The 26,693-nt window shown below is 37.8% G+C and overlaps 1 protein-coding gene across 2 annotated transcripts in view; it reads right to left on the minus strand.

Annotated features, from left to right (window-relative positions):
• Nucleotides 1-3,411: 3,411 nt before the first annotated feature.
• The window catches only part of LOC130097123 (uncharacterized), a 28,149-nt gene continuing 4,867 nt past the window's right edge, over nt 3,412-26,693 (minus strand). Inside the window, exons 1-2 of one of the 2 annotated variants that reach the window (XM_056263826.1) lie at nt 4,031-4,041; nt 3,412-3,913 (exon numbers count right to left, since the gene is read on the minus strand). In XM_056263826.1, coding sequence (XP_056119801.1) covers nt 3,440-3,910 — 471 coding nt within the window. In that variant the 5' untranslated portion in view covers nt 3,911-3,913; nt 4,031-4,041 and the 3' untranslated portion in view covers nt 3,412-3,439. Of the gene's footprint in view, nt 3,914-4,030; nt 4,042-26,693 lie in introns of those variants that run through there. The other variant, XM_056263825.1, reaches the window with a different exon arrangement.

Below are 26,693 nucleotides of genomic sequence, written 5' to 3' on the forward strand. Positions count from 1 at the left end.
TTTCCCCACATGAATGATGAGTCGATTTGCAGTCTTATGTTTCATCAGAATGTTCTCAAGTTCACTGTTTACATCAGAAGTTGTTGCTTGTGGAAGGCACCATGTAGTTGTATCCCTGATACTAATGTTTCTGATTATCGAGTCCCCCACTATCAGAGTCCTGTGCTCGGCTGCGCTCTGAGCTGAGTGCCGCTGTCTGCTCGACCTTGAGCGCCAGTTAGCATCAGTGTTAGCTACTGGCTGATTCAGTCTGTGTTCGATCACATTCATCACGTTTGGGGATTTCTCATTTACATTCATTAATACTTCAAATCTGTTCTCAAGATGTATAGGCGGTGGTAGGAGACCAGTGTTTGCAATCCTTGTCAGAGCCGTATCTGGGGTAGAGGATGCTACTGCGGCAATATGTGATACTCGTGACAATCTGATGTCTCGAGTGCCTTTGGGTCTCGCTCCCTGTGTGTGCCACCGATTTGTAAGTCGATCGGTTTGTTTCTCTACACTCAGTATGGCCTGTCGAGGAGTACTAGATGCATGGGACTCACCGGCTGTATGCTGAGGGCGTCCATGGCTGATATCTGTTGTGTGTTCCGTCTGGTTCGGTGGTCCCACAAATAACTTTGTTTCAAGAACTACAATCCTTTGTAAAAGTCTCTGGCAGTTAATGCAGCAAGTAGATTCCAGAAGAGGCATTTTCTCTTATCCTTTATGAGTGTAGACAGTTGTGTTTTCTCTTCCCCGGAATGTAAGCTTTCAGTGGGAGGCTGGTCAAGTAAAAAGAATTCTGCTGTTTTTTTTGTAGTAATCCAAGCGTTTGAGCACTGTGCTGATTAGCTGAAGTTAAAATTAGGTGATAAAAGGAGATAAAATATAAGAAAAATAAAAAAGCGATAGAGCAAAGCGCGGAGCAGTAAGCAAGAGCGTCCGAACAGTAGCAGAGCAGGAAGGAGATGCTTGATAAACTGAATCAAGTACAGCCTTCCAATGATCGTCTGTAAATTCCTCCCCAAGATCGTCCTCCCAAAGTCTCTTGACCTCCTGCAAAGAATGCGGGGAGACATTGCCTATACTATTATAGAGATTTGAGATTAAACCTTTGTGTGATGGGGATAGTGAAAGGATATAGTCAACTATATTGCTCGCTGGAAAATCTGGAAAGGAGGTTATACTTTTCTGGACAAAGTGTTTAATTTGGAGAAATCTAAAGAAGTGAGACATGGGTAAATAGAATAGTTGAGAGAGTTGGGCAAATGATCCAAACTTGCCATCTACATAAAGATTGGAAATAGACTTAATACCCTTCGAGGACCAAGTACTAAAGGTAGAGTCTGAGAGAGAAGGTGGGAAATTATAATTTCCCTTTATGGGAGAATGCACCGACATTGTCTGCAACTTAAAATGTCTTCTAAATTGAGACCAAATTCTAATAGAGTGATAGACCACTGGGTTAGTGCAGAATTGGCTTCGAGGGGGAGGAGAAGGGGCACAGAGCATGGAGCCTAGGTCAAATGAGCTAGAGGCAAACTCCATTTGCATCCAGGCCTCGCTCCCACTGGAGCCCCCTCTTACCATCCAGTGTAACATTGTCTTTATATTGCATGCCCAATAATAGTAAATAAAATTAGGTAGAGCTAGGCCAGCTAGCTTTTTAGGTCTTTGGAGGGCGCTTCTTTTGATTCTGGGTGGTTTACCGTTTCAGATGAAGGAAGATATACTACTCTCTAATGAGCTGAAAAACTATTTTTTTATCAGGATGGGAATATTTTGAACAGAGTATATTCTAAGATTTACATAAATAGCAGTGACCTTGCTAATATGTTTTGGATAAAATGCAGACAATGTTTTTTTATGACATTTTGTTTAAAATAATTTCCAGGACACACTCACCAAATATTTTAATTTACTCAATATTCTGATTTAAAGATTCAATACTGTATGGCCGCTTTTTAAAGGATGTTGGGTTATATTGTAGTTTAGAAAAATGTGAAAAGCCAATTTTGCACAGCATTTATAGCGGCTGTATGAACAAATAAGATATATTTATAAAAAATATTAATAATTGTACAAACAAAGTTGCTTCACTCTCAAACACACTATCAGTTTGTGATTGTTTTGAAACTCGCCCCCACCCTGAGTTTCCTTTTCAGTGATTATTCAGCGACTTTCTGTTTCCATACTTCAGAAAAGCTGTGAGCATGACAGGCTATAAACATGACGTAGGGCACAAACATCTGGGTGTGTTCAGGGCTTTAATAAACATGCACGAGAATTACGTCATAGTGGAATTTTGTAGATTGAACCAACTTCAAATAATGTACAGTATGGCCAGATCTTGGTTCCTTAATGCTTTTATTGTTATTTAACATTTGTGTAATATGCATTAGCTTAAATATGCAATTATATGACATAATTTCCTTGATCAAATAACGCTCATGTTGACTTCATTTGTTGCCACAAAGTGTTGTCAAGTGCAGTGCAGTTTACTTGTGGATAATCAACATCACGAAAATGTGTTTCGTTGACAACTTACACAACCTTCATTTTCCATTCTGCTCATGATGAGTGAATCATTGGAAAGATATGGTATTTCCCATTGTCACGTGACGAGGGAAACCCAGGTAAGCCGACACATAACATAATAAAGCAACCACGCCCAGTCCCATTTGTGCACAACAGCGTGCCAAACTGTTTTGAACACTTTCCATTTATCATTTGTCTTATAATTGTTATGTTTGGTTTCTGGAGACATGTCAACTGTTTGCTTAAGAGTACTCAAGATGACTTCTAATCATTTAAAATAAAGAAAATGAAATATTAATATGGGCTAAATATCAGGATATTTCTTATTTGAATTCACCCCCTCAACTTTTGATTTTATTTTTTCTTTGAAGAAGGAGGGTTCCATTCTTGGAAAACCTGGATAGGTCGCCTACCCTAATTGTAAAAGTGTGCTTTTAGACCTGGAAAAGTTCTGTAAAATAATAAAATCTTAAAACTCCACAGACAACTATAGCCTACATTTTTCTAGCTGTGCCAAGCTTTAAAATATTTTATTGTTTTTTTTTTTTTTTTTTTTTTTTAAATCCTTATCCAGTGAACCACAAACTTATTGGGGATGGGGGAATGATGATGTGGACAAATTATGAGAAGCCTTTGGAGTCGATAAAAAATGAAACTCTGATTGGGAATGATTTAGAGCATTTATTATTTTACTTACGATGCAGAATACAATGAAATATAATTCATAACTACAAAATATACAGTTATAAAATGCAGATAAACACTCTGGAATTACATGAGTTCTTAAGACATAGTGACGTTTATCACACAATCAAAGTTACATCGCCAAGGCGATGTTATATTTACAGCATTTACATAATTTAACACATATAACGACAACAGGACTGTTTTTGTTTCTTTTTGCACACATTCTAACCGATTAACCTCCTCGGAGACGGAGAGTCATGTGAATAGTGCTTTCAGATGTGATGTCGTAGTCTTGCAACTTCATGCCAGCCTCCAGTTGTCTGCCGTTGTAAATCAGTCTCTGCTGATCCTTGGGGACATTCTCTTTGCGGACGATCTTAGTCTGGAGCTGATCTACGGTCTCATTGGCATCAACATCATAGGTTTTGGTCTGGCCCTTCTCGTTCCTGACAAACACTTGGAAAGGTCCAGGGTTGGTGATGAGCAGCATCACCACTGAGCCTGAGTGCAACCCGTAACTGCTGAGGCTTCTGGAATCATCATCAAGGTTGATACGGTGACCATTGTCGATAGAAAGCTTCTGTTTGTGACGAGGTTCACTGAAGTGTTGAGAAATGAGCTGCTTGAGTTCACCAACTGTGGCATCACCGCTCACCACCAGCCGCTTCACATCTCCGTTCAACAGTTTTACTGTCAGTTCCATTGTCTGTCACGAAGAGATTAATATAAAAGCATTAGAACTACTACAATATCATATACTTAAAAAAAAACAGATTAGCGTTAAAATTAAAGTGCAATATTTGTAGGCAATAATGCGACTTACCGAGCTGGGTTGTGCAGCTACGGCTTTCGCTGAATTGTTTTCTTGAATAAGTCTTGTAAGTCACAACGAAATCAAACAATGTGTCTCTGGCATAGACGGTCTCTGGTCACATTGAGCCGAGGCATGAATATTTATAAAGCATCCATCAACTCATGCTCCGCCTTGTTTCGTTTCCGAAAACTTACTCAGTCACTTTCTGTTTCCATTTCTAACTTCATTGCTGACGTAGGCTAAGTCCTGAGAAATCATTGATCAACACGATGTTCACTGCCAATTAAACAACAGGCTATAGGCCTATAAAACACATTTATTCTGTTTTTTAAAAATAACGATTAGGCTAAAAAAAAAAATCGTGTTTGCTTTAGGCTATTCAACATTTTGGATCCTAGAATAACTTTCTGTTATAAAAATAAAACCTATAATAGAGAACGTTCTGTGTATGCTATAGGTTTTATTATTTTTATTTTATTTTTTTAAATATTTTTTTTAATAAAGGACAATGCACATTAATGAACATAAGGACAATGTCCAAATAATGAGCCAGATTTAGCCGTACAGACTAATTTTCAGTCCCTGCCAGGTTCGTTTTAGGTAATTACAAAAACGTATGCAACCTCAGCATTTAGACCTAGCTAGCCTATTATGGAAACGGTGAACGTAGCTGTTCTGTGGCTATTTGCTGCATGGGTATTTGAATGTGATCTACATTAACAAGTGCATAGTTTATTAACAAAGATGTTTCATAAACATAATTAAAAAAAAAAAAAAAATCAACATAAAAACAGTCGTCTACTTGATTTTCATTTAGACAACAGGAAAACACAACATTGTGTAACCCTTATTTATTGATGCCGTATGGGCGATTACTCCAGTCTCTTCATCGTGGGTAACATAAATTAAACACGGGTTACAATAGTGATAATTCACGTTTCTTCGTTAATTAGAACTGAAGCATCGCCAAAACAGCACGAACAGCCGCATAGGATCCGCTAACTCGCATACAACTCACATCTCTTCTCTCCTCTTTTTTCCCCCCAGCGCGCTCTGCCTTAAAGGGGCAGGAGCACAAAATAACCTGTTTTCAATAGGTGAGGCGCGCGCCTCCCCTGGGGGGCGCCAAAGAGGCACAGGGGAGGCGCGACACGCGAAGAAAAACATAACTCTGTATGCACCTCTATTAATATCGCAGGGTTTAAAGTATTCCGGCAACACATGCGATACATTTTTGTATCACGCTCTTATTCACGCAAATGCTTGTAAACCATTAATTCGCGACAAGAAAAAAGAGAACGCGCTGTCAGTGAATGCATTCCTTTTGACACACACACACACACACACACACAGAAAGACGCAGTATCGAGTTCTCTTTCGCGCTTGAACGAACAATAACCCACACATTTATGCCAAAATGTCTGTTTTGTCGAGTATCCTCACAAGAACAGTCTTAAATGAGTTAAATAAAATCTTAAATAGAAGTAAAGAGTGCATGAGTGAAGAGAGAGTGAAGTGAAGAGAGAATGAGATGCGGCAGATCTTAAAGTGACAGCGGCACTCATTCTCTCTGTCCATAAAGTTAACCAAAGAACAAATGAAACAGAGACAATTACTCACTGCTCTTAATTAAAGAACGCTTGTTGCTGTAATAAGGATTAATCTATATTTTATTTTTAATTTATGCAGTGCGTACTGTTTTATAACCTTATTCAATTTCTATATATTTCATACCTGTTAGACAGGTAAGGTACAGGTAAATATGACATTATGGGTTTAAGTGAGGATTGTTTTAAGTTAACTTAAATTAAAAGTTGTTATATTTTTTTGAAGCCTAAAAAATGTAAACATTTTTTGGGGAAATCATTTTCTTTTTTGGAATACTTTATTTTCAGTTTTTCAGTATACAAAAACAGAAGAACAAGTAAAAAAAGAAAAAGAAAAACAATCCCCCTCCCCCCTCCCCAAAAGGGTGCTCCAATATTCTACAGTAGAAATGTAATGTAGGCTAACAATGTCTTCGAGGTCAGTCACATTCTATCACATTATCCACATGATCTAAGGGTCGCCAGATTTTAATAAAAGTATTGTATCCCTTTCTAAGGCTATATGTTATTTTTTCTAATGGCACACATCTATTCATTTCTAAATACCACCTAGTTATAGATAGAGGGGAATCAGACTTCCATGAGACAGCAATGCATTTTCTAGCCACTGACAGAGCTATCTCCAGAAAATGTTTCTGAAACCTGTTTAATATTTTATAAATTTTCATGAAGTTCCCCAGCAAACAAAACTCTGGGTCAACCGGTAATGGAATTTGTGTAATCTTAGTCAAGACACTACAAAAGTCAATCCAGAAATCTCTTACTTTTACACACGACCAAGTACAGTGTAGGAAGGTGCCCACCTCTATTGTACAGCGGAAGCATGCATCAGATAGCTCAGGTTTAAACTTATGAATCTTCTCCGGAGTTAAATACAACTGATGGAGGAAATTATAGTGGATAAGTCTATACCGTGCATTAATAGTGGCAGATAAACTGTCTTTACACAACTCTGACCAAACTTGGTCTTCAATTGTGGTATTTGAGTCTGATTCCCACTCCCCTTAGACTTATACAGATCAACTTATACAGATCAGGTTTAGGACATTCCGATATCAGCAAAGAGTACACTTTGGAAATAAGCTTACATTGTCCACTTTCTTGCATCAATTTCTCCATTTCCGTGAGCTTGGGCAGAGTCATGCTGTCGTTCAGAGTGCTCCTCAAAAAGGATCGCAATTGAAGGTAACAAAAAAAAGTATTGCTGGGCAGGTTATATTTCCTCCTTAATTGTTCAAAGGACATGAAAAGTCCATCCTCATAACAATCCTCCAACGTATTAATTCCACTGTGATGCCATGCCTCCAGGATCTTGTTATTTACAGTCATCGGGATAAGCTCGTTTTGTTTTAAAGGTGACTTTGGCGACAGTCTTATATCCTTGCCGATGTTCTTATGTACATTATACCAAAGTTTAATAAGGTGTAACAGAATTGGGTTATCAGTTTTCCTTGATAAAATTCGGTAGTTGTATTTGTACACAAATTCGCTAAAGGAGTTATCTTTCAAGGAGTGAAATGCAATATAAACCCAGGATGGAATTGTGTCTTTCTCAGACATAGACCAAAGAAACCTCATTTGGGCAGCAACATAATATTTCCTAAAATTGGGTAATTGTAGTCCCCCTGACTGATAGTCCTACGTTAATTTCTCCAAAGATATCCTTGGTACCTTGTTGCTCCAAATGAACTGTCTTACATTTTTATTAAGAGTTTTGAAAAAGTTTTGGGGTAATAGAATAGGCAATGATTGGAAAAGATACTGCAATCTTGGTAGAATGTTCATTTTAATGCAATTAATTCTCCCGATCAAAGTAATGGGGAGACTAGTCCGGGAAATCATTTTCATGGAGACATCAGTAGCTATATTAATATCAGTGATACTGGCCTTCATTCATAAAAAGATTGTGTGTGAGACTCTCTCACCGCAGGCCTGGGCTTGCTGCGCTGTGTGTGTATTAGCTTTAAAATGCATTGTTTCCTTGTCCCAAGTCAACAAAAGTCAGTATTAAGGGAGGAGACAGGAAATATGACCCTGAGTAGTTGGGGTCCGCAGCATGCACCTCTGCCGCAGTGTGTGTTGTGCAAGGAGGTGCTAGCAAATGATAGCATGAGACCATGCAAACTTCAGCGTCACATTGAAACTAGGCACACAAATTTAGTGAACAAGCCAGTTGAGTGTTTTGAGAGGAAGCGTGATGATTTGCAGTCACAAAAAAAGCATAATACAGTTGTTTGGCACTATTAACATCAAGGCGACAGAAGCATCTTATCGTGTCACGTATAGCGAAGGCAGGCAAACCCCATTACATCGGCAAAGCACTGCTACTCATTGCATTACACATGTCAAGCATGTTTTGTTGACTTGTGGTTAGGCCTACTGATGTTCAGTGATTTTAAAAGTAGCCTCAATTAGGCCTGCATGAAGTTGGAAATGATTTGCTGTTGCAAAAAAAAGTTGTGGAAATAAAATGTCTTCAAATACAATATTAAAAAATATTTACATTTTGTCAGTTTTTATTGAAACTCATCATTGCCTGGAACACACAAAAGATGGCATTTAAGGGGGGTGGGATTTTGGGGAAGGGGGGGCTCGGCTGTCCTAACCTACTGTCAGGGGAGGCTCACATTCACCCAATTTGAAAACCCCTGAAAAACTTTGTATAAGACTAATAAAAATGTATGAAAAACATTTTCTTAAATAGATTATTATTGTTTAACATCTGTTTCTTTTTCCCCAAATAAAATAATTAATTTACAAATAGAGAAAAAAAAAAAAAATGAACTAGAAAATTTAAGAATTCCGCATGATCACGTGATTGGGGGAAATCCTGGGCTGCGTTCAGCCCCGACAAAACGTTGCACAACGTTTTTTAAACATAAACGGTGATACGTTGAACACACTGTTCTGATGACGCAAGAGTTGTAGCCTATGGCAGCTGAGAAAGGCCATTCTTTGTGTTCTTTGTGAAGAATTTTCGGAGCCTGATGAAGTCGGTATAAATATGTGTTTAATACTACAAAATATGCCCGATGTTACAGTTACTGCACTTGCCACCCAGAACACAAGATAACATCCCAATCGAGTGAAGGGATTTGCTGAAACTGAAACGGAATCACACATCTTACCTAATTCAGACTAAAACACATCTATTTAGCCTCACATACTGACTTTATTTGTAGTTCATACTGTTTTAATACCCTGTATGTTCTTTCTCATTTTTAGGAAAAGCACTTAATTGCCATTGTTTATTTCTATACCAAATGTCATACACTTGCAATGAAGCTAAAAATATAAACAACTACATCATTATGTTGATATCCTATATTTTTACAATAAAACTTAAGACAAACATGTCTTCTAATATCCTCAGTTGTTGCGTATACCGAGCTGCATCGAACACATTTGTAAATTACTTTCCTTGAACCCATTGTGCAGGGAAACCCATTACTTTCACTTTAATACCGCGTGCTTTATATACATGTTGCTGCTGATTGGACTGCAGGTCTGACACACCCACCAAACAAGAGAAAACGCATCTCAAACCCCGGTGCACGCCGTTTCCAGGAAACATGACGTTCAACCCGGAAACCGTAGCAAAACGTTGCACACCGTTTTGAACTTGAACTTGCCCCAGGTAAGTGGAGCACATCATACATGTGAAACACCTGTGGTGCACAATTAGGCCCACCTAAAGTTGTACTTAAAAACAATTTCAACGTCTGTATATAAGAAAGCAATAAAAACATCTAGAATTTGTACCATGTTTAATAATCTTTCATAATATGCTTTTCTTTTTTGTGACCCCACTTTTTTCTTTTTTGAAAAAGAAAATTTCTTTTTCTTTTTTGGCCATCTGACCAATCAGAGCAGAGTAGGCTTTCTGAAAGGAGGGGTTGAGAAAGATGGAATCTTTTATTGAACCGTTTCAGAAAAAAGTTTTTGACCTTAAATGCATGTTAAACTATTGTAGCATAATAGGGGCACTTTAAATACAGCACAACACTGTGTTTTAGGCAGAGCCGATCCTGACCTCCCTGGGGCCCTAAGCAAAATTCTGTTAAGGGACCCTCCTACCTGACCCATGAGCCATGTAAACTATTTGCCATTGCCACACAGTCACACCTGACACCCCAGTGGTCCCACTACATTCCTCCCTCCTTTAACTAGTACTAATGAAAATGTAATTCATTAGTTTTGAATTACTATTTCTGATATCAGAAATAGACATTGTTACTAGAAAAAGTACATTCTTAATATCAATAATTCACATTTTAAAGAGTATCAATTTAATTATTGATATCAAAAATGCATCCTGTGAATGAATAAAAGCTCATATGGCTTTCCATAGCATGTATGTGCGCCTATAATGAGGAGTGCCATCACGCCCATATTACTGGTCCCCAGATGTTTTGCTGGAAAGGGCGCGTTTCATTTCGTGCGCGCGCATTTGAACGCATGTTAACGCGCGACGCGGTTATCTTTTTCGAGCTGCAGTTTATAAACAAACACTGTTGCCCTTTGTAGTTTATCAAACGTAATAAACAGTTGTATTTCACTCTCACTTTTTTTGTCAGGCACAGTCACATAACAAAGCCCTGGAAGTGGACGGCATTAGCAAGACAGACACAGAAAGACTAAAAGATGCACTGCCCAGCTGGGTTAGACAGACAGACAAGACAGACAGACTAGAGAGAGATGCACATCAACTTAACTTTACTGTTCTTTGCTGACATCAAACTTGGAGAGGAGAGAACACATGTCTACCTGATTGCTGTTCCCGCAATTGACTCTCATGGTGTTTTTTTTTCTCTTTCTTTTCGTGACCAGAAGGATAGTTTATTTTCTTAATAATTAAACTTAATTTTCTCATCGATGTTGTAAACTTTGATTGACGCGCTTTGACACAAGGGGAAGGCAGGGCCTTGAGTAATTTGCGGTGCCCTACGCAACTTGCGTAGTGCATATAAGGCTGATCGGCTCTGGTTTTAGGACATATTTCGGCATTTCTTTACACTTACTTCAAACTCCGCAAAGGACGGTCCTAAGCCCGGCTGAAAAAGGAGGAGGGTTGGGTGTGGGGTTAGCAACCCCACCCCGTTAAAAACAAGTAAACGACAACAAGGGAACAAACGACAACTGGAGCCGGGAGCGAAGCAGACCACGCAACTGGCTTCATGACGGATAGAGACCAAAGCCACAAGGACGTCTCCGAAAGCGGATACCCTGAAGCCGAAAACATGGATAAGCGTTGGATGCTGGAACGTGCAAACGCTCTACCAAACTGGAAAGCTGGAGCAAGCAGTGTGCGAACTGAACCGCTACAACCTGACCCTTATGGGTGTGACAGAAGCAAGATGGACTGGTGCCGGCAAACAGAAGTTGAACACTGGAAAGGTCATCATCTGGTCCGGAAGGAAGGAAAATGTCCACCGGGAGGGAGTCGCCACCATTATCAGCAAGAACAAGGCAAAAACCATTCTACTGTGGAAACCCATGAACTCCAAGTACGTCAAGCTATCTGTTGTTGTGGCCTATGCACCAATAGATGACACAGAGGAAAAGGACAAGGACACCTTCTACGATGCACTTCAAGCCGTTTTAGAAGACATCCCTCGACATGATGTGCTGATGCTGCTTGGCGATTTCAACGCTAGGGTCGGCAGCGACAATAAAGACAGAGAGAGGACCATGGGGCGCCATGGAGTAGGGGTGATGACCGACAATGGAGAGAGACTGGCCAACCTCTGTGAAGAGAACGACTTGGTCATAGGAGGGACCCTGTTCGAGCACAAGGGTATCCACAAACTCACATGAACGTCAGCGGACGGCAAAACACACAATCAGATCCACCATGTTATTATCAATGGTCGATGGAGACACTCCCTGCAGGACGTATGAGTGATGCGACACGCAGCCATCGGCAGTGACCATAGTCTTTTGGTGGCCAAGGTGACTTTGAAGCTTAGGAAAGCTAGGATAGGGAACTCCAGGAATCAGCGCTTCGATGTGGCCAAGTTGAAAGACCCAAACGTGAAGGAAGAGTTTAGCTTTGCCCTAAGGAATAGGTTTAGTGTTCTAGAAGACGAGACAGCGCTGACCATCGGAAATTTCAACAGAGCAATGAAGGACGCAGGAGAAGAAGTCCTAGGCTTGAGAAATAGTAAGAAGACAGAGTGGATATCAGAAGAGATGTGGAATCGCATAGAAGAGAGAAGGCAGATTAAGAAGAGATTGTTGGACTCGTTTCAAAGGCTGGCGGAGGAGGCGGAGACAGCGGCAGAGCAGAAATACATGAAGACGATGTACCGGAACATCAAGAAGCTGAAGGGCGATTACGGACAGCACCATGACCTTCCAGTGAGAGATGAAAATGGAACGCATGTTACAGTAGAGAAGGAGAAAATGAAGAGATGGAAGCAACACTTTGAGTCCATCCTGAACCGCCCAGACCCACCAGTACCCGCTGACATTCCTGAAGCATAAGAGGACCTTGACATCAACTGCGGCATCATTACTGTTGAGGAGGTCAAGCAGGCCATCCACAAGCTGAAGAATGGGAAGGCACCTGGCGATGATGGAGTGTGTCCCGAAATGCTAAAAGCAAAAGACATAGAGACGCTGCAGCTTCTTTGTCAAATTATCCAAAAGATCTGGGATAGTGAAGAAGCAGCGAATGCTTTGAAAACCGGAATCATCGTCAAAATTCCCAAGAAAGGAGATTTGGGGAACTGCAAGAACTGGCGAGGAATCACCTTACTACCCCTCACCAGTAAGATCTTCAGTCACATCATCCTTCAGCGCATTACAGCGGCTGTGAACGGCATCCTACGCCAGGAACAGGCAGGCTTTAGGAGGGGCAAGTCATGCATCGACCACATCTTCACCCTGAGGCAGATCCTAGAGCAGTCCTATGAGTGGAATGGACCCCTTTATGTGGTCTTTGTGGATTTTGAAGAAGCCTTCGACAGCCTGTGGAAGATCCTAAGACATTATGGCATTCCCCAGAAACTTGTCAACGTCATCAAATCCCTGTACAAGAATTTTGAGCTTGAACAATCAGCTCACTGAACCATTCAAGGTGAAAACCGGAGTGAAGCAAGGTTGTATCCTCTCGTCAATCATATTCTCACTGGCCATTGACTGGATCCACAGAGGGCAGGAGACAAGGAATACAGTGGACGCTGACCTCAATGGTAAAAGACCTGGGAGTTATAGGGTCTATAGGGTGAAAATCCAAGATGGCTGCCGGGAGCAGAGGTGGTTTGTTAGGCTCCACACTCGCTCTCTTTTACCAGCTTTTCTTGCAAATTCTGGTTGGATTGGTTTATATTCTTCAGCAGTTTCATTCAAATGAGAAAGAAACCAACATTCATTCATGGAAAAACTCAGGATTACCAGCTTTAAACCACAACATGGGAGTAACAGGATATGACTGCACATGGCTGATCTGTTTGCTGGACTTTACATCTGCTCTTCAACTCTACCTTCTGTACCAGCTTTGTTTACAACTTCTGGTTGGTTTGGTTTATATTTTTCAACAGTTTCATTCTGAGGAAAAGGAAATCAACAATCTTCTAGTGAAAAATACAGGAATCTCAGCTCTAAACCCCAGTTTTGGAGACAGGGCATATGGTGGCACATGGCTGTCTTGTTTGGACAAATATAATCAACAGTATCAAGAACCAAGTGAAAAATCAAGTACCATCTTCAGAAACAAAAGGTATTTCTACATATGGCTACTCTGTACGTGGTTTCTTTGTTTCCCATTTGGTCAGTGTCTGAGCCTGACTGACGATGAAACATCAAGTATCTCTGTCCCTGTTTCACCTATGGCTAGTATATCAACACTGAATTTTTTTGGATATGGATATCATGTTGTTACTTAACTTGTTGGCAAATTGATCAAGAGTTTCATACCACAAACAAGGTTAAACAACGTATAAAGGGCAGAAGGAAAGGACATGTTTTGAAAGTACTGTTCTTTTTGCTCCTGCTAAGTGGTGATATACAGTTAAACCCAGGCCCTTCAACTAACATCAACTTGGGTTTGTCTGCTGATATGCGGTCTGAAGGGTGTCTGCAGTGGGCACTGGTGGACACACATGGTGTTGAAGTTGTGAGGCCTTCTATAGGCCTTGCACAGAATAGTGGCTCCTTCATGCAATTCAAACAGAACTCAGTAATTGTTGGAACAGCAGAAGTGGAGAACATGGATTCTTTGTTTGTATCCCAACAAGAAACTATGGGAAATGCCTTGCAAAAATTAGCCCCCAACTCTGCTCTTGAACATGCAAATATGAATAACATGCCTAAAGTGGAACAATTTGCTAAAAAATCACCAAAACCACATACTAGTAAAGGTTTTTTTGGTTATGCGGCACACAAGCAAAAATAATTGAAATACTTTCAAACAGTGAATCATGCAAAAGTGATCTGGGACTCAAAGTCAAAACCAAAAGGCATTTTTGGAGGTCATCTTAATATACGTAGTGTTTTATCAAAAAGAGAAGAGGTTCAACATTTATTGAGTGAGTCTAATTTGGACTTCTTAGCACTGAGTGAAACGGAGATTTTAATATAATATAAATTGGTTGGATAACGGTAAGAAAAATAAACTTAAAATGATTGCATCTAAACATAAACTACATCAAATGATAACAAGTCCTACAAGAATCACCCGAACCAGTAAAACATTGATAGATTTAATTTTTACAAATAAACCAGAGCGAATTACTTAAAGGGCATATTGCAGGTTAGAGGACCCAACGAGTCAATGTGTAGAAAAACAATGTAGTAATTAGATTTTCTTTAAAATATACTTATAAATACGTTACATTGGCTTCTGGAGTCGTTTTTGTGAGAGAATTTTACTTCCGCATCTGAAAATGGGCGTGACGGGCGTGACGTAACGGGCGGGAGAGCGGTCGATTCAAACCATTCAAACAACAGGAAAACAATGGATCGCAATGACATTTCGGACTTACTCGTATGACAGACCACGGACGACAGCCTTACAATTATGAGCCTGATATGCTGCCGAGAGAGCAGGGACAGGCCAGGATTAATGTTAGACAGAACAACGGTCAGAGGAGACACACATTATTGTAAAAGTATTATTATAAAAAAACTTGTGTGGAGTGAGTGTGCGCAGCCGCAGTTTATTGCATCACTTAATCGCGTGTATTTTTGATTAGCCTAGCTGTCAGATACTGAGTAAACATTAAAAGAACAGGTCTATTCAATCTTCCCTGGATGTTTTTTTAAGAAGAAATTAAATATGTGTTTTTATATTTAATGCTGTTCACTGGGAGTTTTAATTAATAATGTAATAGAGTTAATAGTGCATCGTTCATTCTGTTTGGTAAAATATGAGGTGAATATCGATTATTACCATCGTATCAGTTAGCAAAGCTATTATTGGTCATCTAGGAGAGGAGTATTGGATTTTACCAATAACAGAATAAACTATATAAGCTTTGATCAGGCGCGTATGTCATGCTCATTAATAGCCTATCCGTCCAGACTAACGTTACGTGATATAACTTAGCTCATCGAGAGACAGATAGATATTTTTAGTCCTGATATAGGCCTACACGTTTTTGTTCCTCAGATCTGGTGTACACACGATCGCATTTTTCGAAGCCGATGCGGAAGAGAAATCCTGTCTCTACAGCTGCACAAACCGCACACAGGCACGATAGACAGCACCGTCCCTTTTCTTGTTAGGAAACCTGTGGACTCGATGTCCTGACAGGCCGGAGTTTTTTGCAACCTCCACAAACACAATAATTTACCATGATGACGATGATAAATTAAAATATAAAAACTACCGAAAACACTGATTCACGACCGCTCTTACTGACTTTTTTTTTTTTAAATTCGATGCCACAAAAACAAGAGGTTTTACATATTCACAATATCACATTAACATTAGCTGCCAGGAAATAAAAAATAAACAAAAAGTTTTACATAAAATCCTGTGCTTTCAAAGCATTACATGTTTTCATTGCTTTTTTGTTTTTAGTTTGTTTGTTCCAAAAGATGTACATAGAATGTGAAGTCATTTATAAAACGTGAAAAAAAGCCCAATTCTTTTTATGTATATGGTATTTTCCTAATAAAACAAATAACTGTATAATATGTTGTTCTTTACATTCCAAATTGTCATTCTGAGTATAAAAAAGCAAATTTACCCGCTCTACTGAATAAAAACCTATCTGCGCTGCTGAGGCTCCCTCCCTCTGGTGACGTAAAATGACGCGATGTTGAAAAAAAAAAACGGTTTTTACGAGCAGTCAAAGAAACGCTCACTTTATCTACTAAATTTGTGCCCTTATGTCGTTTTAAAACATTTTAAATCCTGCATTACCTTTTCATATGGTATTTTCATACAAGGTTATATATTAATTTCGATTTTTTTTTTTACCTGCAATATGCTCTTTAATTGTATAATTTGTTAACAGGTTTGTCTGATCATAATTTAACTTTGATTGTCCGAAAATTAACAAAACAACGATTTCAGTGCTGTTTTTATGGAACTAGAGCTAATAATTCACAAATTGGAATTCCCAAGCAGAAAATGTCTCAGTTTGAAAATGAGTTGAATAACATAAATTGGGAGAGTGTATATCAAATTGAGAATCTGAATGAGTGCTGTGATTTTTTGATGGACACACTTGCAAATACAATCCAGAAGTTTACATGCTCTTTTAAAAGTAACAGGAGAAAAGTTTTTTTGCCTTAAATAATGATATTCGTCGGCTAATGAAAAAGAGGGATGTGGCACTGAAAAAAATCTATATCCACAAAGCTAGATATATTTATATTTAAAGGTTTAAGGATGGAATAAAGTGGTTAGTAAACTGAGAAAAGCAAAGTCATCTTATTTCATGCAGTTGTTTGCTGACTCACAGGGCAATAGCTCACTTATATGGAAACATATGAATAAATTAACCAATCGAAAAACCAGTCATAAAATTGAATATAGATGGAAAGGTCAGCACTGATGCTTTGGAAATTGCAAATAAATTGAATACCTTTTTTGTTAAATCAGTACAAGAACTCGTAGCAACTTTTAATTCTGTTTGTTTATCAGATGACATAGTAAGAAATTCATCTTCATCTTTTTATATTTCACAGGTTGATCAAGTTAAAATCAATACAATTATTAATCAATTAAATAGTTCAAAAGCTAAAGATATATTCGGTTTAGATGCTTCTTTTATTAAAAAACATAGTGAAACACTGGTAAGACCAATAGCATATTTGGTAAATTTATCTATTAAAACTGGTGAGTTTCCACAAAATTTTACAACAGCTGTGGTGCCCCCAGTCTTTAAGTCTGGAGCGATTGGTGAGGTATGTAATTATAGACCCATCTCAATTACTCCAGTAATTTCCAAAGTTTTAGAAAAGTTAGTAGCTGAACAATTAATGAATTACTTGGAAAAAAATCACCTCTTAAACTTTAAGCAATTTGGATTCCGGCCAAAGTATTCAACAGAAATGGCTACATGTCATTTTATAGATACAATAAAAAGTAGTTTGGATCAAGGAAAAGTAGTGGGAGCAGTATTTTTAGACTTTAAAAAAGCCTTTGATACTGTGAATCATGAAATACTTATACATAAATTGAAACAAATTAACTTTTCTCAACAAGCTTTAAACTGGTTTAAATCATACCTGGATTGTAGACAGCAATTTGTTAAAATTAGTAGTGTGAAGTCATCAGTTCAAAAATGCAAACTAGGTGTACCACAAGGTTCAATATTGGGCCCTTTGCTTTTTTGTCTGTATATAAATGATCTACTTGAAAGTTGCAAGGAGGTCGGTTGTCAAATGTATGCAGATTTTTACTGACTTTAAATAATAAATTTTTAAATTAAATAAATTTTTTTGACTAAATAATACTGACTTTTTATTTAAAGAAATCGGCCACTAGTTGGCGCTAACGAGTTTTACGGCTCTGTAATCACGTGGTGTTGCACACATCCCCCCAAAATGCATATCATTTGATAGATCTCCTCATGGTGAACAACTTTGCCTCAAGAACCATTGCTGTCAATCAAATCGTTCATTAAATATTCACGAATATGTTAAAAACCTACTTTTGCGAACTAGTCCCTGGTTTTTCGCCCGATCAAAACCAGACCAGTCTAGGACAATTCTCTGGACTCTCTAGATCAATAATTATCAAAAAAAAGTTGAACTTTGCCCATTGGTTCACTGTAACTGGGTCATTTAGAAAAGGGGCGTGTCAAAATACACTCAAAAGCCTATAAATCATAAATGAAAACTCAGAAATTGACAAAAATTGATGAGCATATGTGTCATACCATGGTGAGGAAGCATGCAAAGTTTCATGGAGATCGGACCATAGGTGGCGCTATAACTGTTAAAAAGCTTTAAAACCATATATTTCCTATGGTAAATTGCCTGTATTGGCTGTAAATGGTCTTTTCCATCTATGATCGTAAAATTTTCATATCTTAATGTTTAAAACCAGTGCAGTACAATTATCTGGACTCTCTAGATCAATAATTATCAGAAAAGGTGTAATTTATTCATTTGAATGGCTATAATAGTGTAAATTGGATGGCTATAACATTTTTGATGGCTATAACAGCCAATAAGTGGTATTTTACTGCCCCCTGCTGTCATTTCATCATACTACTCCCTAATATTGTTATATATAATTGAAATTTAGACTTTATTAAATCATTATTTTAACATTTACAATCACATTTTGTCCAAATTCATCTATTGCTCTGTACTCTCTAGAACAATAATTATCAGAAAATGTATAACTTGTAATGTATAACATTTGGATGACTATAATAGGGTCACTTCAATATGTAGCCTTGACCGAAAGCCAATATCTTTTCAGTGAATGCTCATAGCTTCTTAAAAAAAGGTCAAGCATGGCTAACAGCCAATAAGTGATATTTTACTGCCCCCTGCTGTCATTTTCATCATACTACTCCCTAATATTGTTATAGTTCATATTTAGACTTTCTAAAATCATTATTTTAACATTTACTATCACATTTTGTAAAAATGCATCTATTGGAGTATTATGGACTGCATTTATTTATTTTATTTATTACTCTTTACAATTGTGTCACAGGAAGGCTGAAAACGAAAGTTTTTATTTATACAACTGTATATAGTCTGTAATACCACTGTTGTCCAATAGATGGAGCAGCAGTATTATACAAATGCTGAAGGAGTATTGTTCATTCTTAGTTAATGCTAACTAATGTAGTTAACATTAACTAAGAATGAACAATACTCCTTCAGCATTTGTTAATCTTTGTTAATGTTAATTTCAACATTTACAAATACTTTATTAAAATCTTGTTAACATTAGTTAATGCACTGTGAACTAACATGAACTAACAATGAACAGCTGGATTTGTATTAACTAACGTTAACAAAGATGAACAAAAACAGTAACAAATGTATTGCTCATGGTTAGTTAATGTTAATTAATACATTAATGTTTAATAAATGAACCTTATTGTAAAGTGTTACCGACATTTTTAATCTTTTTTATCAGCTTTCAGCATTGGCTAACAAACAAATGCTTAAAGCTATTTTTTTATTAAAAAAATACCAAAGTGGTATTTTACTGCCCCTTGCTGTCATTTCATCATACTACTCCCTAATATTGTTTTATAATTCATATTTAGAATTTCTAAAATCATTATTTCAACATTTACAATCACATTTTGTCCAAATTCATCTATTGGAGTATTATGGACTGCATTTATTTATTTTATTTATTACTATTTACAATTGTGTCACAGGAAGGCTAAAAACGAAAGTATAACGTTGGGCCACGCCCCCCAAGGACAAATTCACTCATAACTCGAAAACAGAAAGTCGCTGCACGCTCAAATTTTGATGGTAAGGTTCTCTCGGGGTTCTTCATCCAAATCTATCGTCGCGGGGCTCGGGAACGCCCCCCCGCGGATCGCTAATTCGTGAGACCCCCGACTTCAAACGGCTGTAACTCCCGACCTAGACTACCTAGATCCATGTGACAGAGCTTGTTGGAAAGGCCCTGTCCTCGTCTAGCTTCGATTCGAGTATGGTGCGATTTGGCCGGGGCATTCCCGAGATATAAGCCCACAAAGATATGCATTTCAATGGACATTAGGCCTACTCCACGGCCCCAATCACCCATCAACACCGTGATGGTCTTGTTCAACAGAGCTCCTCTAACACTATCTAAGTTCTGAGTTTCAGATTTTTTCATTATCTCGTTCCCGAGATATAAGTGAAAACCAAATTTCCATTCATTTATTTCAACTGTATATAGTCTGTAATACCACTGTTGTCCAATAGATGGAGCAGCAGCATTATACAAATGCTGAAGGAGTATTGTTCATTCTTAGTTAATGTTAACTAATGTAGTTAACATTAACTAAGAATGAACAATACTCCTTCAGCATTTGTTAATCTTTGTTAATGTTAATTTCAACATTTACAAATACTTTATTAAAATCTTGTTAACATTAGTTAATGCACTGTGAACCTGAACCAAAGAGTATAGAAGAACAAGAGGCGAAACTCCGATGCTTTTCTGGTAACAGCCACTAGGTGGCGCGGCCGCCATTTTGGGGTGAAAATTCCAACTGGAGTTACTGGGCAACAGCACAGATAACCGTTTTTTAGGTAGTTTTTCTTGCATTTTTATGCAACTTTACACATTTACTACTATTATTAGTTACCAACTCCACTAGGCCTGAAATATATTTTGTACGTTTTAATCCCCTGGATCGTGCTACAAACATGATGATCTTAACATGATGCATTGGTGTGTCCGTTATCTGTGTTTTTTTGTTTACATAGGCTTGCTTTAACGGTCATTAATATAAAATAGTACTGCAAAAAAACCAGTTTACTGTAAAGCTATTCTATTGCTGTTATATATTTATTGTCCAACATTTACATTTTAGTACAATTACATTTATTTGCTGAATTCATTTATTTCATTGAACTTATTTTTGTATGTAAGGTTATGTGTACCTCCTGGGAAACGGTCTAACGTTATAACTTTATGAACTTACATCACTTTATTCTTCTTACCTGTCACACTTAATGTAGAGATTAATATAATTAATTAAATCCTTGAATTCCCTGTCTCAAGTTATGTGGGGGAAAAGCCTAGTAGCAACTTCTTTTTAACGGATATAACGTTAACTGTTGTGAATTAAAATAATCACCTAATTATTTCAACCTAAAAATGACCTCTGCACTGGACTAAATATATGTATAGTATATGACTGCCGAGTCGCTTTCACCCCAAAATGGCGGACGCGTAGGGCTGCTGCTGGGCGCTGGTGTTGCAATGGAACGTTCTATTGGCTTTCACTTCTTGTCAATATACGTTCTTTGCCTGAACTAACAATGAACAGCTGGATTTGTATTAACTAACGTTAACACTAGAAGTGCCAGAATTCCATAACTACTAGAACTGCCACAAGCGGTCATTTTGACCGTTAGATTGCAAACTCTATATCTTTAATGATAAATACCCAATTGAGAGATTAATGCATTTGTTGTATTAGGATATCTTTTAAAAACAAAACAACACCAAACTGTACATTTTAAAAAGTTTAATTATACATTTATAAATAATAATATCAGTAGCCCGTAATTATCGCATAGGGTCTATTCACAACAGAGCTATATTTCCATATCCCTTCAACATAACTCAGAACAAGATAATAACAACTAAAAGTATCTTATTTAGATATTCTTTTGACAGTGAGAGAGACAATGTCACGGTTTATGAATTCGCTGTCTCCTTTCTCGTCTTGTTGTGTGTGTGTGTGCGTGGTCGCTGATCAATGCAGCTGATCAGCACGTGCGCTCTGATCAACGCGCCAGCTGCAACTGATCAACGATTCGACCCTTTTCAGTGTTACTGTTCTCGCCTAGTGTCAGATCGTTGTGGATTTTTCCTGCGTGTTTGTTCCCTGCCTGTATACGTTTTCCGTGTGTCATCCCGTGTTCAGCACTCCTGGTTCAGCACTCACTCCAGCGTCCCTGTGCTGCCAAGGGCTTCATACCGGACATTTGCACACCTTAACTCTCCCAGCATCTGACCAGCTCTCAATAAACATATCTGTCATTTTGCAATTGAATCTTCTGATTATTTCCTAATAGACAAAGGTCAACCGCGAGAAATGTAACAAAAGAATACCGCGAAATTCAGTGCGGTCAATATGACCGTCTATGGCCGAAATAGGTAAATATGTTCATTTGTTTGTTTGCCTTATGTGTAATTTATATTAAAAACATTTTAAATGAAAATACAGACACTTTTAGGAAAAGTCAGGTACCAGCAGGATTTTATTTATTTTTTCAACAAAGTTATTGCAGATATAAAATTCAAAACGGTCAAAATGACCGTCGTGGCTGTTCTAGTGTTAACAAAGATGAACAAAAACAGTAACAAATGTATTCCTCATGGTTAGTTCATGTTAATTAATACATTAACTAATGTTTAATAAATTAACCTTATTGTAAAGTGTTACCGACATTTTTTATCTTTTTTATCAGCTTTCAGCATTGGCTAACAAACAAACGCTTTAAGCTATTTTTTTATTAGTTTTAATATAGTTTTATATTATTACATCTCAAAGAAATATGTGAAATGCATGCTTATACACAATTAAAAGAGATTTTCACAATAACATATCCCATGTGTGTGTGTGTGTGTGTGTGTGTGTGTGTGTGTAAGCATATGTCTACATATGAATGCAAAAGCACTTGTAAAAAACACTTTATTAATAAGTACAGTGGCCAGCAGAGGGCAGTAGAAGACCACTTATTGGCTCACTTTCATTTTGACTCACTTGATTTTCACCAGTTTTCTGCACTAAAGCAAACCAGTTTTTCCATGTTAACTATTATAACACAATCATATTTTGTCAAAGTTTATCACTTCATTTTTATTGACACTTCACATTAATGCTAGCAATATGGTGCATCATGGTAAATCACAATAGAAACATGGTAAATCATTGTAAACAATACTATTACATGGTGTATCATGGCAAATCATGCTACAATCCTGCGGTAAATCATTCTAGAATGTGGTATATCATGGTAAATCATCCTATAACATGGTAAATCATGCTAGAATCATATTAAATCATACTAGAATATGTTCAATTGTGGTAAATTATGCTAGAACAGGGTAAATAATGGCGAATCATACTAGAACTTGGTATATCATGGTAAACTATGGTAAATTATGCTAGATTCATGGTAAATCATACTGGAACATTGTAAATAATGAAAAATCACACTGAAATGTGGTATATCATGGTAAATCATGCTAAAACATGGTCTGTTCTATCTATGATCTCAGTGGTTAAATGCTTGCTATATACAACTTAATGTCGTTTGATGCTTTTGTGCTTAACGGCCTTAAAGGCCTTAAATGCTTGAACACCGCTAAATGCTGCTTGCAGCTTTAATTTTATTTGTATTTGTTATTTATATATTATTTTATTGCCATTACCTGTTTTTCATACAGAAGTTTAGTTTGCTAAATATATCAAATATTTTTTAGTTGGATATTGGATGTGAAAAGGAAATGGTTCTTCCATAACACTGCACTTTAGATGTGTGTGAATTTCCCACACCAGGAGTAATTTATATAGTTCTATTTCATAGCGATTATCTGTTCAAAAAATGTTCTATGCAAAATGTTCTATTAAAGAGAAGATAGAAAATAAATATTTGTGTGTGCTGTAAAGTGGTTTGAAAAAATGAAATCGGTATCGGCTAAAATCGGTATCGGCAGGTCAAACTCAAGGAAAAATCGGAATCGGGATCGGCCTAGAAAATTGTAATCGGTGCATCTCTATTATTTACCGAGAGACAGGTTTATCTTTACAAAAACATGGGTTACTTTTGTAATACAGTATTACCTTGAATTATAAACTGCCTTTTTTAACTACCTATTCTAAAACACTTATTTCACACAATAGTAAAATTGACTATTTGAACATAGAACATAGCTTTGTTAAAATTTAAAAATGTTTTTTTTTTTTTTATCGTTAGAACGCATTTCTCAATACTTTGGGTTACTTTTTCTAAACTCGTCACACAGTAAGCACAACAGTGGTCTATGTGGGCTAAACTGTGGATCATTTATCACTGCTTTGGCACAAAAAACATTCAATGATTATATCTTTCAAATAATCTTTCTTTGCATGAATTCTTGTCTCTCACAGACAACCATTACCAAAACTACAGGCCAATCTGCACGTTTGCATACTCTTTTCAAAACTGAAAAAGTGACCCAAGTATTGAGAAATGTGTCCTAGCAATTGTAAAAAAAAAAAAAACTGTAATATTCTAATTGTGGGTCTGCTATTTTACTAGATTGCTGCAGAATTTCGACGCATAGTGTCCACAGACCTTAAGACGACCTTTTTCCATGGGCTTGATGAGTACCTGAAAGGATTTTTGCGGTTGTACCAAGCCAAAGACATTGGAGAACTCAAGAGCCTGATTCAGTCTCTTGAAGATGATGTGAGTATATGTGAATTTAATTTAGAATTAGAAAAATGGTTCCAGTGTCACATGCCTGATTTATTAAAATTTCCATGCAACGCAACTTGATTTTGGCCTCGGTGCTCGAGGTCCGAGGCTATTGGCCCCCTCCCGGCACGCTGTTTGCCCTGGGTTGCACTGGCCTGACAGTGGAAAAGTGGCTTATGACTACTAGTTTTTATTTAAAGGGTTAGTTCACCCAAAAATGAAAATAATGTCATTAATGACTCGCCCTCATGTCGTCCCAAGCCCGTAAGACATCCGTTCATCTTCAGAACACAGTTTAAGATATTTTAGATTTAGTCCGAGAGTTTTCTGTCCCTCCATTGAAAATGTGTGTACGGTATACTGTCCTTGTCCAGAAAGGAAATAAAGACATCATCAAAGTAGTCCATGTGACATCAGTGGGTTAGTTAGAATGTTTTGAAGCATCGAAAATACATTTTGGTCCAAAAATAACAAAAACTACGACTTAATTCAGCATCGTATTGTCTTCCGGTTCTGTTGTGGATCCGCGTTCAGTGCCGCTGCTGACGTAAGACGCTGCTGACGTGTGTCTGGTGTGTGTGTGTGTGTGTGTGTTCCGGTTCTGTTGTGGATCCGCGTTCAGTGCCGCTGCTGACGTAAGACGCTGCTGACGTGTGTCTGGTGTGTGTGTGTGTGTGTGTGTTCCGGTTCTGTTGTGGATCCGCGTTCAGTGCCGCTGCTGACGTAAGACGCTGCTGACGTGTGTCTGGTGTGTGTGTGTGTGTGTGTGTTCCGGTTCTGTTGTGGATCCGCGTTCAGTGACGCTGCTGACGTGTCTCTGGTGGGTGTGTGTGTGTGTTCGGGTTCAAATAAATATGGCTGGGCAAAAAAATGCAAGTCTTCCTCTGTGTCGAAATCCTTAGATATGTTTGCAAAGATGGTTTTGTTTCCAGCGTGCGTCTTCCTCAGACTGTAAACGAAGCTCGGGCGCACTGATAACACGTCAGCAGCGTCTTACGTCAGCAGCGGCACTGAACGCGGATCCACAACAGAACCGGAAGACAATACAATGTTTAATAAAGTCCTAGTTTTTGTTATTTTTGGACCAAAATGTATTTTCGATGCTTCAAAAAATTCTAACTAACCCACTGATGTCACATGGACTACTTTGATGTCTTTATTTCCTTTCTGGACAAGGACAGTATACCGTACATACATTTACAATGGAGGGACAGAAAGCTCTCGGACTAAATCTAAAATATCTTAAACTGTGTTCCGAAGATGAACGGAGGTCTGACGGGCTTGGAACGACATGAGGGTGAGTCATTAATGACATCATTTTCATTTTTGGGTGAACTAACCCTTTAAAATAATGTTATTCATTGCAGAGCTCAAACCAACGTAGAAGAGCAGTTGTCCTTCGTGGGCTTCCTTACTTCCACAAAGAGGAACCCTCCAAGTTCATCAAAATTTGTGAGGTATGTATATCATGTTTGTTTTAATAATGCCTTTAATAAGGCCAATGCCTTTTCTTTTTTTCAGGGGAGGGGGTCTACCCCAGGTAGACTGTAAAGTTCTTTGGAGTAACTGAAATAGTTTTAAGCTATTTAAACTGACATGGCCAAGACCTACATTTATTAAAGCATTATTGGTTTGATATATTTAAAACATTAAAGAACATTTACCATTAATTGTACTATAGATTATTCACATACCCTTATTCTAATGGAAACACGCCTCTGTTTAAAACTCATTCATTGTTAACCTACAAAGGCTTTGTAAATTTGTAATTTTGTGATTCATAGTAATTTCCTTGTTCTCTTATTAGCCAACTGATGAGGAAGAGGTGGTGAAGGGGATGAATGTTGGACTCTTGGTGGTCACAGAGGCGAACACTGCAAACCTCCTCCCAAAGGAAATAATCGATGTGGCTGTGGTGTTAGAGGAGGTGATTGTGCTTGATGGCTTAACGGACGTGTCAAATGCCTTTGCTATACTAATGGGGCTTCTTTATGCTCTGAACATCACTTACCCCAAGGAGGTCAAATATACATTTGAAGTACTCCAAAAAGTGGTGGCGAGGTATGTTCGGCCAGAGTTCATGGAGTAAGGAACAAACTGTTCAGTGTTTAGTGGAAGAGGATTTTACTCTCCCCTACTCACACTCACTGACATTCTGACATGTTTTTATTCGTCTGTTTTGAAAACAAAATCTCACAAATATAACTCTTTGCTAGCTCTGAAGTTGGATATCATTGAACACAATGATTTTCTCCTTTTCATTAATGTAAGTGTTTATTTTTTCTTCTTTCATTGCACTCGCTCATCCATTCACATTTCACTTCACATACACTCACTCATTGAATTACATATAAAAACAGTGTTTGCATTCAACCACTTTTTTTGGAGATTTTGAGTTCAAATGGAATATCCTTGTAACTGAACTGTTGTAAGCTTAATATTCATTATAAAATGTTATGAATTGGTGTAAGTCTTTAAAAATGTGGAATAGATGA

Source organism: Rhinichthys klamathensis, unplaced genomic scaffold (genome assembly GCF_029890125.1).
Source record: "Rhinichthys klamathensis goyatoka isolate OS25496 unplaced genomic scaffold, OSU_Roscu_1.1 h1tg000210l_1, whole genome shotgun sequence".
In the NCBI taxonomy this organism is placed as follows: domain Eukaryota; kingdom Metazoa; phylum Chordata; class Actinopteri; order Cypriniformes; family Leuciscidae; genus Rhinichthys; species Rhinichthys klamathensis.